This window comes from Pseudorasbora parva, chromosome 1 (genome assembly GCF_024679245.1).
Source record: "Pseudorasbora parva isolate DD20220531a chromosome 1, ASM2467924v1, whole genome shotgun sequence".
Classification (NCBI taxonomy): Eukaryota; Metazoa; Chordata; class Actinopteri; order Cypriniformes; family Gobionidae; genus Pseudorasbora; species Pseudorasbora parva.
In genome coordinates, this window is record NC_090172.1 from 38,466,031 (window position 1) to 38,478,367 (window position 12,337).

The 12,337-nt window shown below is 38.6% G+C and overlaps 1 protein-coding gene across 1 annotated transcript in view; it reads right to left on the reverse strand.

The window, feature by feature from the left end:
* Positions 1 to 1,405: 1,405 nt before the first annotated feature.
* fto (FTO alpha-ketoglutarate dependent dioxygenase) overlaps positions 1,406 to 12,337 on the reverse strand; it is a 174,996-nt gene continuing 164,064 nt past the window's right edge. Inside the window, exons 9-10 of the mRNA XM_067440215.1 lie at positions 3,045 to 3,185; positions 1,406 to 2,839 (exon numbers count right to left, since the gene is read on the reverse strand). Of these exons, the coding sequence (XP_067296316.1) occupies positions 2,833 to 2,839; positions 3,045 to 3,185 (148 nt within the window). The 3' untranslated portion in view covers positions 1,406 to 2,832. The remainder of the gene's footprint in view (positions 2,840 to 3,044; positions 3,186 to 12,337) is intronic.

Genomic DNA, 12,337 nt, shown 5'->3' on the forward strand with positions numbered 1-12,337 from the left:
GCACACACACACACGCACGCACGCACGCACGCACGCACGCACACACACACACACACACACACGCACGCACGCACGCACGTACACACACACACACACACACTTAATTCCACATGCACCTGGTCATCTTCCTCTCACCTACAGTGATGTAAGATATAGAAACCACAGATGACCTTCTTTAGAACAATGCATACCTGTGCACACATGCCTGAAAACAGACCGCAGTGAAGTTTAGAGTGGCCATTCACCAATCACCTGCTCACCCCAGGCTCTGCCATCTATCACACCTTCACTAAAGACTAGAGGAAACGCCTCCAACCCCCAAAGGCAACACACATACATACAAACATTGTGTTTTCATGCTTTATAGGGATTGTCCATACACTGTAAAAAAAAAAAAAAATGGATTTAATTTCTGTGAATTAAATTGCATTAATTCACAGAATTTCAATTCAGCCAACTGAACAATTTAGATGTGATCAGTCAATAATTTTTTTTCAATTGGAGACATTTTTTTTCTTTCTTTTTTTACAGTGTAGGCACAATTTTTATACTGTACAAACTGTATATTCCATCCCTCAACATGAACTTTTTTGCATTTTTACATTTTTAAAACATTACTTAGTATAATTTATAAGCTGTTTTCTTCACAGGGACAAAAAATGTCCCCACAAGGACAAGGATTTCATATACTTCCATCTTTTTGGAGACATTTTGTTATCATAATGTGGAGTATACCACACACACCCGTAGAGAGCTGAGACAAGAGTTCAAATGAGTCTACTGGTCTACATAATAGCTCTAAGAGAAAAGATTACAAGACAAGTTTGATCCAAATATCTAAAACTCCCTCCGAGATTCAAAATTGATTTTAAACCTAAAAATATGAAACATTTATGATGCAAAATACATTAAAAAGTTTTTTTTTTTTGACATTGGCCATGTGAGCTCATTTGTACAAAAGACCAGATTTTCTGGCTTGGACTTTTTGCTAAACCATTCAAAAAACTTTACAGTTTTAAATTCAAATTTTCCTGATATTGCCCTTTATAAAAAAACAACAACAAAATGATATTAATAAATCTGAACAAAGTAAAGGCATTTTCACTGCTCTGTATAAGCACTGTTTTAGGTAAAATGTCTATTTCAGTATTTCATAGATTCCATTAATTAACCATTAATAAATTATTATATAATAATGGCTGAAATATCCAAATTATTTATAATGATAAAAGTAGAAAACTATGAGTAACTATTTGAACGCACAATTAAATGATCACCTGTTAAGCAGTATATCAATTTAATAACACTTCTTCAATACATTTTAATCAAAATTGTAATAAATTGCTACCAATATACAAATAAAATTTTAATTAAAAAAGAACGAATAACCATGCACTGATTGATAAACCAGCATTGTATTTTATTTCTATCATAACTAGTGCTTTGCGCACACAATGCTTCCAAAAAAGCAGCGGGGCTTGCGGCACTCCGGAAAATAATACAGAAAAAAAAAGAGAAAAAGAAACACAATAAAAGAAAGATTATATACACACATTTATATTTATATACCAACCTCACAGCATTTACTCAGCAAGAACACAATATTTGGCAACCAATGACGACTCAAAAACTTCAAAAGTATAAAACACATTTAAGCGTCTTCATCGAATACTATAATATGGATTCTCTACATTAACACTGATGACATAGAAAAGCATAAAAATAAAAGAAAGCTGCTGAACTTCAACAGTCATCCCTTTTTCATTCATCCTTCATTCGTTTAGAGGACATCAAAGTGCTTTTCCTCCTCTTTCACTCGTTAAAAGATGTTCGAGTGCATTCCTCCCAAAACTGGCAGCATTTCAGACAGAGGCAGGCGTTATTGAAAGGTTAAGAGCCAATGAGCTGCGAGAATTATGCGACGCAAGGGGTGTAAGTTCTCTTGGAGAGCTCAGTAAAAGCCACCTATCGACACTACTTGGCTTGGGGGAGAAACATCTTATGTATACATGCGTTCACACACACACACACACGATCAAATTCAGTCACACAAAAATAAAACCGTCTACACGTTTACATACACATGTGCGTGCCTCGTACCTACATGCACCTATAGACAAACATCGTTAACAGATTCACTCTAACAACATTAACTTTACCTTCTCCCTACAAACATTCAGACGGACGCGCACGCAAACATTCAAACACACTTAGGGCAAATTCAAACATTCTTAATCCCTAGACAATACGCCAGGTGAAAGGCAACAGCACGCATATGACACCCGTTAATGGTGTCATTACACCCCCACAATCCTTTTTTTACCGACTTTCTTCCTCAAAAGATGGCACGCAGACAAACACACACACATAGAGGAGAAGTGAACTGTGTACACTGTATACATCTATAATGCCTGTCCAAAAAAAGCTTCAGAGGATATATGGAGAACTGAAGTAAAACATACATACATTTATGGATATATATTTATATATATGTATATTTATGGATAGGTATTGTATGCTACTACTGATATGCGTCTATGAATGCTCATTGTAACACTAAGGACTCTGTTAAAGTGATAGAAAACGATACTGATGGCAATAGGAAACAAAATGTCCCGTCCAGATGTCACCCCGTATCCACCCCGGTCTCCATCCTTAAATCCGTCTGTCCATCCGAGTGGACCTCAATGTGGTGTGTGTGAAGGTGAATGCTGGTCTTCAGGCAAAGGTGGGCCAGAAAGGAGAAAGTGAACAGGTGTGTGTTGTACTGTTTTTTTGTCACCTGCGATCTCCATCATGGCCTCTATCTCTTAACATCCACCCATACAATTCTTACATCCTAGGAAGGAAGAAAAAGCGAAAGTAAGTCACATTTTGAGCAATTATTCTTTATTGAATCAATCTATGGAGCACTTTTTATGCATGACATTCACAGATTGAACATCATCAGATAGCTAAGAATCTTTAAGGCCACTTTCGATTATTTTAATAACAATCTCTACATAAAAGAAAACATAAGACCTCAACAAAAACATCTACTTTACCTCCAGAGAAGTGACTCAACGCGGTTGATGATGTCAGAAAGGTCAAAGGGGAGGGGCATGTCAGGATCGTCATTACTCCAATAGGGTCGGTCGACAGGTGCTTCCTCAGGGGGCAAGGTCTGTGCCAGGCTGGATTGGCATCTATTGGGAGAACAAATTTATTAAAAACTTGATAATTTCATAGTTATAATATTTAAAAAACTAACTAAATAAATAAATGTAATATTTATAATTTCACAATGAAGGTCATTAAGATGAAATGCAATACATGTATTAATCAAAGACATGTATTAAAAATTGATTTTGTGTTGTTTGTAATGATTACTATTTTGATGATTTATAGGTTCTTTGTATTGTATTATTCTTGTACTTCCGCATTTTATTTTGTATCATATGTTTGTTGCGCTTTGGGTTTTAGAAAAGCACATTATAAATAAAATGTATTATTATTAGTATCAAATGTGACAAGAAAGATATTTATAAGGCTAAAAATAATTCAGATTCAGATAAATGCTGTTCTTTTGAACTTTGTAATCATCAAAAATGTACCACAGGTTCAAACACAAATATTAAGCAGCACAACTTAGCATTGATATACAAAAAAAATATACATATATACAAGAAAGACACAAACTCTGAATCAACACGCACCAATGCAAAATTGTCGATTTATTGTAATCACTGTTCACTTATAGCAATTACTTAATGGTGGCTTCGACATCACAGAAATAAAGTGCATTTTAAAAATGCATTACATTTACATTTTTATAATAGAAATAATTTTATAAACATTAAAAAGTATTACTGACCCCAAACTTTTAAACTGTAATATATATATACACACTGAAAATTACCCCCAGTCTAATGTGTGTGCTTTCCAGGGAGTGTGTGAATAGTTAACGTCGCCCTAAACACACAAAGAAGTGTGTGTTTGACTAGGGGCAGTCCACACACTCATTTCCTGATTTCTTTACGACACACAATAACCTGCCCTAACGACATGTTTATAAAAAAGCAAAGGACTGTGTAGCTTGTATGTGTGTGTGTGTGTGTGTGTGTGTGTGTGTGTGGAATGGCATCATCCCCTTGCTCTTCCTTTGAACAAAGCCTTAGGAATGCACTTCTGCAACTCTACAAGTGTAAGCAGTGTAAATCACCTTCTAAACACACCTGGCCAGTGCTGATTAATATCTCAATCATTTACACCTGGGCAGGTGAAGGCTGTGGCTTTAATTCCAGAGTAACTTTGATGTTACAACACTTTATTTAGTCCCCTAATTAACATTGTGGTTTTCACAAGAATATGACAATAAAGCTTTTCATAAATATGACTAAACTGTGTGTGTGTGTGTGTGTGTGTGTGTGTGTGTGTGTGTGTGTGTGTGTGTGTGTGTGTGTGTGTGTGTGTGTGTGTGTGTGTGTGTGTGTGTGTGTGTGTGTGTGTGTGTGTGTGTGTGTGTGTGTGTGTGTGTGCGTGTGTTTGTGAAATATCAGGACACAAATGTATATAATGATATGGGTATGACATAGGTATTACAAAGAGAGGGTGAAATATGAGGACATTCCCCATGTCCCCACTTAATCATACAGGATGAGTTTTTTTGAGAAAGTAAAAATGCAGAATGTTTCCTGTGATGAGCAGCTTTAGGGGCATGGGGCAGTGTAAGGGGATAGAAAATACGGTTTGTACAGTATAAAAACCATTTCGCCTATGGAATGTCTCCACATTTCACAAAAACAAAAATGTGTGTGTGTGTGTGTGTGTGTGTGTGTGTACTTGTTTAACCTATATTGTAAAGACCAAATGTCCCCTTAAGGATAGTGTGTAGAGAGAGGGGGGACATTTTTGGTAACATTTTATATATGATTTAGCGCATCAGAAATATTCCTGGCCACCCAGGAATTTTTTTTAAATCAGCTAGAGACTTAAATATCATAGAGACTGACTTGGGGTAGGTAGATTCTTTGGACTGGAGCCAGTAAGCAACCACCTAGACACCAAAAATTGCATTTCAGTTTAGCTCCATTATAGTGGCGTGGACTGACACACTTCACCTTTAATAAAGGAATAATCACTATCCTCACAAATTCACAAAGTTCTGCACAAAACGCTTATCTCAAGCAGTCATAGCCTATAATAAACACTAATGGTCTTCCACTCAAAGACTGCAGCGGTGCCCAAAGGAGGCCAATGTTATGGATGAGTCTGTGCTGTCCAGCGGTCAGAGGACAGCCCCTCTCTGACACTATTTGTGGTTATATATTTTGTAAGGGCCACTTAATGGTGGAGTGGCTCTCCTGTTAAGTGCTGTCTCTCCAACTTCACCAGCCACATGAGAGGCTGCATTACACGCCGAGGGTGGAATTAGCATATAGCGCTTCGATATATCATCCTCATACTGCATCAGGGCTTGACAATAACATCCGTTAACATGCGCTAAGTACTCTAATGTAGCACATCAGTTCATAAATAATATGAGAGCTCGTTCTATACACGCATGCGCGTGTTTAAATTCTCTCATCATTTACTGGATTATTAGAAGAGACAGAGAAGAGGTAACTGAAGTAAATAGACTGTGGTGTAAGAGACCGCATGCACACAAATGAATGCTAGCCATAAAGATCCACACAAACATACCCTTAAAGGAATGGTTTGCAAATAACTCAACATTTTAGAATCATTTACTCACTCTTTGCATTGTTCCTAACTTATAAACAACTAACAATAAATGTGGTATAACATTAACATTTAAGGTGAAGTTAACTACTATGTACATACATCAAAAAATAAGTACAATGTATTGTGCCCATGTTGTATTGCAAAACACTTTTGCTAATATTGATTCAAGTAAAGTTAGGGACAGGTGTGGTTATATGGGTAAGTTTAAGAGTAAAGTTAGGGACAGGTGTGGTGGTATGGGTAAGTTTAAGAGTAAAGTTAGGGACAGGTGTGGTGGTATGGGTAAGTTTAAGAGTAAAGTTAGGGACAGGTGTGGAGGTATGGGTAAGTTTAAGAGTAAAGTTAGGGACAGGTGTGGTGGTATGGGTAAGTTTAAGAGTAAAGTTAGGGACAGGTGTGGTGGTATGGGTAAGTTTAAGAGTAAAGTTAGGGACAGGTGTGGTGATATGGGTAAGTTTAAGAGTAAAGTTAGGGACAGGTGTGGTGGTATGGGTAAGTTTAAGAGTAAAGTTAGGAACAGGTGTGATGGTATGGGTAAGTTTAAGGGTAAAGTTAGGACAGGTGTGCTGGTATGGGTAAGTTTAGGGGTAAAGTTAGTGACAGGTGTGGTGGTATGGGTAAGTTTAGGGGTAAAGTTAGGGACAGGTGTGCTGGTATGGGTAAGTTTAAGGGTAAAGTTAGAGAAAGGTGTGGTGGTATGGGTAAGTTTAGGAGTAAAGTTAGAGACAGGTGTGGTGGTATGGGTAAGTTTAAGGGTAAAGTTAGGGACAGGTGTGGTGGTATGGGTAAGTTTAGGGGTAAAGTTAGGGACAGGTGTGGTGGTATGGGTAAGTTTAAGAGTAAAGTTAGAGACAGGTGTGGTGGTATGGGTAAGTTTAAGGGCAAAGTTAGAGAAAGGTATGGTGGTATGGGTAAGTTTAAGAGTAAAGTTAGGGACAGGTGTGGTGGTATGGGTAAGATTAAGAGTAAAGTTAGAGACAGGTGTGGTGGTATGGGTAAGTTTAAGAGTAAAGTTAGGGACAGGTGTGGTGGTATGGGTAAGTTTAAGAGTAAAGTTAGGGACAGGTGTGGTGGTATGGGTAAGTTTAAGAGTAAAGTTAGGGACAGGTGTGGTGGTATGGGTAAGTTTAAGAGTAAAGTTAGGGACAGGTGTGGTGGTATGGGTAAGTTTAAGAGTAAAGTTAGAGACAGGTGTGGTGGTATGGGTAAGTTTAGGGGTAAAGTTAGGGACAGGTGTGGTGGTATGGGTAAGTTTAGGGGTAAAGTTAGGGACAGGTGTGGTGGTATGGGTAAGTTTAAGAGTAAAGTTAGAGACAGGTGTGGTGGTATGGGTAAGTTTAAGAGTAAAGTTAGGGACAGGTGTGGTGGTATGGGTAAGTTTAAGAGTAAAGTTAGGGACAGGTGTGGTGGTATGGGTAAGTTTAAGAGTAAAGTTAGAGACAGGTGTGGTGGTATGGGTAAGTTTAAGAGTAAAGTTAGAGACAGGTGTGGTGGTATGGGTAAGTTTAAGAGTAAAGTTAGAGACAGGTGTGGTGGTATGGGTAAGTTTAAGAGTAAAGTTAGGGACAGGTGTGGTGGTATGGGTAAGTTTAAGGGTAAAGTTAGGGACAGGTGTGGTGGTATGGGTAAGTTTAAGGGTAAAGTTAAGGACAGGTGTGGTGGTATGGGTAAGTTTAAGAGTAAAGTTAGGGACAGGTGTGGTGGTATGGGTACGTATAAGGGTAGGGTTAGGTGTAAGGGATGTGTCAACAGTGTAATTATAAATGTAACAACAGAAATGAATTACATATGTAACTATAAAAACATGTGTGTGTACACAATAAGTGCATTGTATCAAATTATTAATTTAAATGTTAGTCATAGCAGTTAAGGCCACCTGATATAAAGTTGGTCAATGTTACAAAAAAATTATATATATATATTTAAAAAAATGCTATTCTATTAAACTTGTTATTTATCAAAAGCAGAAAATGTGGAAGACGGGAAGAAGAGAAGTTTGAAGTTATAAGAGTTTCGTAAAACAAATGGTGAATAAATCATGATGGAATTTTTCCATTGAGATGTAGTGTGTGGTGAGAGTGATCAAATTCAGTCAGATGGCAACCTCCCAAAACATAGACATTTTTAATGTCATAACGTTGAGTCACCTCCTAATCATGACTGTACCCAGCTTAACCATTTAGGTTGAAGAAACTCCATGTGACTCCATGTCGCATTTCCTTCTGCAGTCTGCGGATAAATTGTGTGTGTGTGTGTGTGTGTGTGTGTGTGTGTGTGTGTGTGTGTGTGTGTGTGTGTGTGTGTGCGTGTGTGTGTGTGTGTGTGTGTGTGTGTGTGTGTGTGTGTACTATTGGAAGTATATTTTGGAAGTGTATGCCAACCATCCATACAGATTAACCTCTGCGAGATGCAGTCTACCTCTCCCATCTGACCCGCGCTCAGGAGAGATCGACGTTACAATCACTCATTTCAATTTGCTCTGAAACCCTATAACCCTACAGCCAGGCCTGCTGGAATAGCGAGCTAATGTGGAGGGAAGGAGATCTATCACCTCTGTTCTTCTGGGGGGTGGCTCACATACTCCCACCCGACACATTCGGCGCACTTGAACTTCGACTCGGCCTGCGAACAATGCAACGCATACACGCACACCTGGCCTCCCAGCTGAAACTAACCACTTTAGCTAAAGTGAGTGTTAATTATGGACAGGCAAGCAGTCAATAAAAGGTTAATGCAGGAGGCAGTGGATAAATTCCTTTAAGCATTGCATCACTAGGCCATATCTGGGCAGCACGCAAGGCTCTCTCTGTGTCTGATCAATACATTTTACTGTAATGTTCTCTGCATCGATTTCCCTCGCTCTCTGTATCCTCCTCCAACTGAGATAAACTAGAGGAGAGAGGGAGTGAAAAGCAAAAAGGAACTGATAAATGAAATGATTAAAACCTCTTTTCAGTTGGACTTTCCCTCTCTTTGACATATCGCTCTGGTTTATAGCATGGCGCTGGACTTCACCTCCAAGGTCGTACATTACCTGCCCCCCTCTCTTAAAGGGAGTAAAATGCCCTTATTAGACAACATCAGAGCTCCTGCCCGCCACCATTACGCTGATAGATGTAGGGCTAAAATGCTGGGTACACGGACAGGAGACAATGCTAATTGCATTAGCCCAACAGGAGATCATTTACAACCATACAGCTACAAATGGGCTGTTTGATTAGGACATTACGGTGAGGTTAGCCTGCACACTATCCTGTATCTGCATGTGATAAGGTTGTTGTTGTTTTTTACTAAGTGGTGTGTCTATGTGAAATCTGCGGTTTGTATGTGCCTGCTGTAAATTTTACAGATATTTGATGTTGCTACTCAAATGGGGTGGAGATTTTTTCCCTTTTCGAAACCTCTTTGTTCTCATTTCACGCGCACAGGTGTGAAGGGTGTATATGTGTCGACACACAGGTGTGTAGTTTTATGATTTTTGGCAGTGATTGGCCCCGTTCAGAAAATACCATCAAACGAGTCATGCAAAAACGAGTCGATCATAAATCACAGTTTGGCTCTAAGGCTCATGCAAGCAATCACATCTCCAATATAAGAGTACGAACAAGCACACTGATTACATCTTCAACAGAATCTCAAGATAGGCCAATTTAAAACTATAAAAAAGGGTCTGTCTGGTTAGTTTTTTGTTTTTTCTGAACTGAACTGGAGCTGATATAAACTGACTGTATTTATCAATGAGTTTTTAGGAACATGATTCAGTTTCATTGATTTTCTATATCAGAAAGCAAGTGTCAATCTTCATATCATTTGTGCATCTGTGCAGAACTATAAACTACTAAAAAATTCTAAACTATAAATTCTTTTAACTAGAATTAAAAAAAATGTTAACTAAAATAAAACTCCTCCAATATAAATGGCTGATGAGAGTCTACATAACTCCGGTCAAACTGAATCGTTAGTCACCTAATATCCCAGATAGCTGTAGTAAATGTTTAGATGGAAAGGGTACTCTTTTTCACTGTGTATGGGATTGTCCAAAATTACATCAGTATTGGAAGTCAGTCATGCAGACTCTGTCAAAGATTGCTGGAGTAAACATACCTGCTGAGGCAAAAATATGTGTATTGGGTATATATCCAGAGAACTGTGTTTTTAGCTCCAGACAAATAAAACTGATCGACTTTGGACTCCTGCAGGCCAGACGGTTAATATCTCTGTACTGGAAGAAAATGGATGTACCCTCAAATCATATGTGGGTGAAGGAGATGGCATCATGTATTGTATTGGAACGACTCACTTATATTGTTAGAGGAAAGGGAGAACATTTTGAAGAAATATGGTCACCATTAACTGAGTTTCTGAGACATTATGAAGGAAATTAAGAAAATAAGCTGACTGCCGAGTTTTTTTTTTTTTTTTGGGGGGGGGGGGGGGGGATTGGGTTGTGAAATATGAAGTTTATGTCAATGTATCATTTGTTTGTTTTGTTAAAAAATCAATAAATATAATGTTAAAAAAAAACTAAAATAAAAGTTATCGTAAACTATTTTTTCGTGACTATAAAATAAACAAAAGTGTGTGCGTGTATGTGTGGGGGCATGTTTTTGTGACATATGAGGACACAAATGTGTAAAATGACATGGGTATGACACAGGTATTACAAGGAGAGGGTGACTTATGAGGACATTGGATTTGTCCCCACTTTTCAAAATGCTTATAAATCATACAGGATGAGTTTTTTTGTTTTTTTTGGTTTTTAAATTAAAGTTAAAATGCCGAATGTTCCCGTGATGGGTATGTTTAGGGGCAGTGTAGGAAGATAGAAAATACGGTTTGTACAGTATAAAAACCATTAGGCCTATAGAATGTCAACACATTTTACACACACAGTTATATTATATATATAAAACATAAATAAATAAATAAATAAATAAATAAATAAATAAATAAATAAATAAATAAATAAATAAATAAATAAATAAATATTGTGCATGTGGGTGGATGACTGTCTGGGCAAACTACTGGCATGTGATCATTTTAAAAACCCCATGCAAATAAAACTAGCATCTGATCTACCATTTCTCTTAATAAATGGCAACACAAAAATAGACCAAATTTGGGTTCCCCACATTTTTCTTTACTTTATCATGAGTATAAGTGGTTTGGGAGACAATGAGCGGAGCTCTATTTGGGTGGAAGGCAATGAGTCCACCAGTGGCAGGAGGTCTTTTGTATCTGTACTCCAACAGCTCACAGTAGACCACATGAAACGAGCTCTCCCAAGTTCTGGTATAGGACCCACAGACACCGCAAGAGAGAACAGTGAGAGACCCCGCCAGCACACCTTTACTCAGACGGGCTTTGATGTGGTGAGAGTGGGTGTCTGGGTCCTAACCCAACCAGATTACATGAAAAACACACACATGCACACACACACACAGAGCGGTTGCCTCTAAACGGCTCTCATAATTGAGGTAATAAAAAGGGGCTGAAGACTTAAGCTGATTGCAGAGGAGGCCACTGCTGTCTCTGAACTCTCAAAACCAGGTGGACGTCTATTAGCCTGTTAACACCGTAACAAATTATCCCACACGCCCCTCCGATCCCCCCCCCCCCCTCCACCTCTCCTCAGGCCTCATGAAAGAACGCAGCCAGATGTCAACACTAGCACCGGTTTACAGCACACGACACGCCACTACAAACGAAGACAGGTTGTAATACGGAGAAGTGTGTAAAGTCAGTCAGTCAGTCAGGTCAGGTCTGAAGTCGTTTGTCTGTTAGTTGTGTGAAATGACATTTGAACAATGCTGCATGGGTCTCAGTGTCCCTTCGGACATTGTCCCACATGGACCGCCATCTCTTTGGATATCATCAAAGCAAAAACAAATAGTGTTGCTGTAACTTGTGCCCTGACAAGTCCAACCTACTGAGGTGACAGCCTGACACATACAACATTGTGATATTCTGGGCCAAAACTAATTATTAGGTTTAAAACGACACTAGGGGTTTTCACTCTGATGGTGTTTATTTACATGTCGGAATGAAATATGGAGAGGTGAGGAGACGGAAAGGGCTATATATGTGCATGTGTGTGTGTGTGAGAGAGAGAAAAGTGCCTGAGGGAGAGGAGGTTATGAGGTTCTGAATGTTTGCAGTTTTTCACAGGGGAGTGTTTGAGGGCCAATAAATCTTTGAGTGATCAGGAAGTGGATAACAGCAAGGCTGGGAACACTAACACTGCGTTTAACATGTTAAATGTCTGCCACATCACCGCCATGGAAACTGACAAATGCACCAGTAAAACGATCAGTCTGTGAGTCTCATGAACACAAAAGAACATACACCTGTATGCTACATACACATGCTTAGTATGAACCAGGAAGTAACCAGTAGGAACCAGCTTAGTAGGTGACTTTTATTTTGATGGCGCTAAGAACGGCAGAGCTTGCGCAAACAGCGCTTCCAATCTCCATCTTCATTAGTTCACGATCTATTTAAAAGTCTGATCTAATATGTTATTAGATAGAACTGGTATAACAGAAAAATAGTATATGAAAAAGGTATTAGTGTTTGGTTGATGTCCAGTGTCGCTATAGCTGAGCAGAAATAC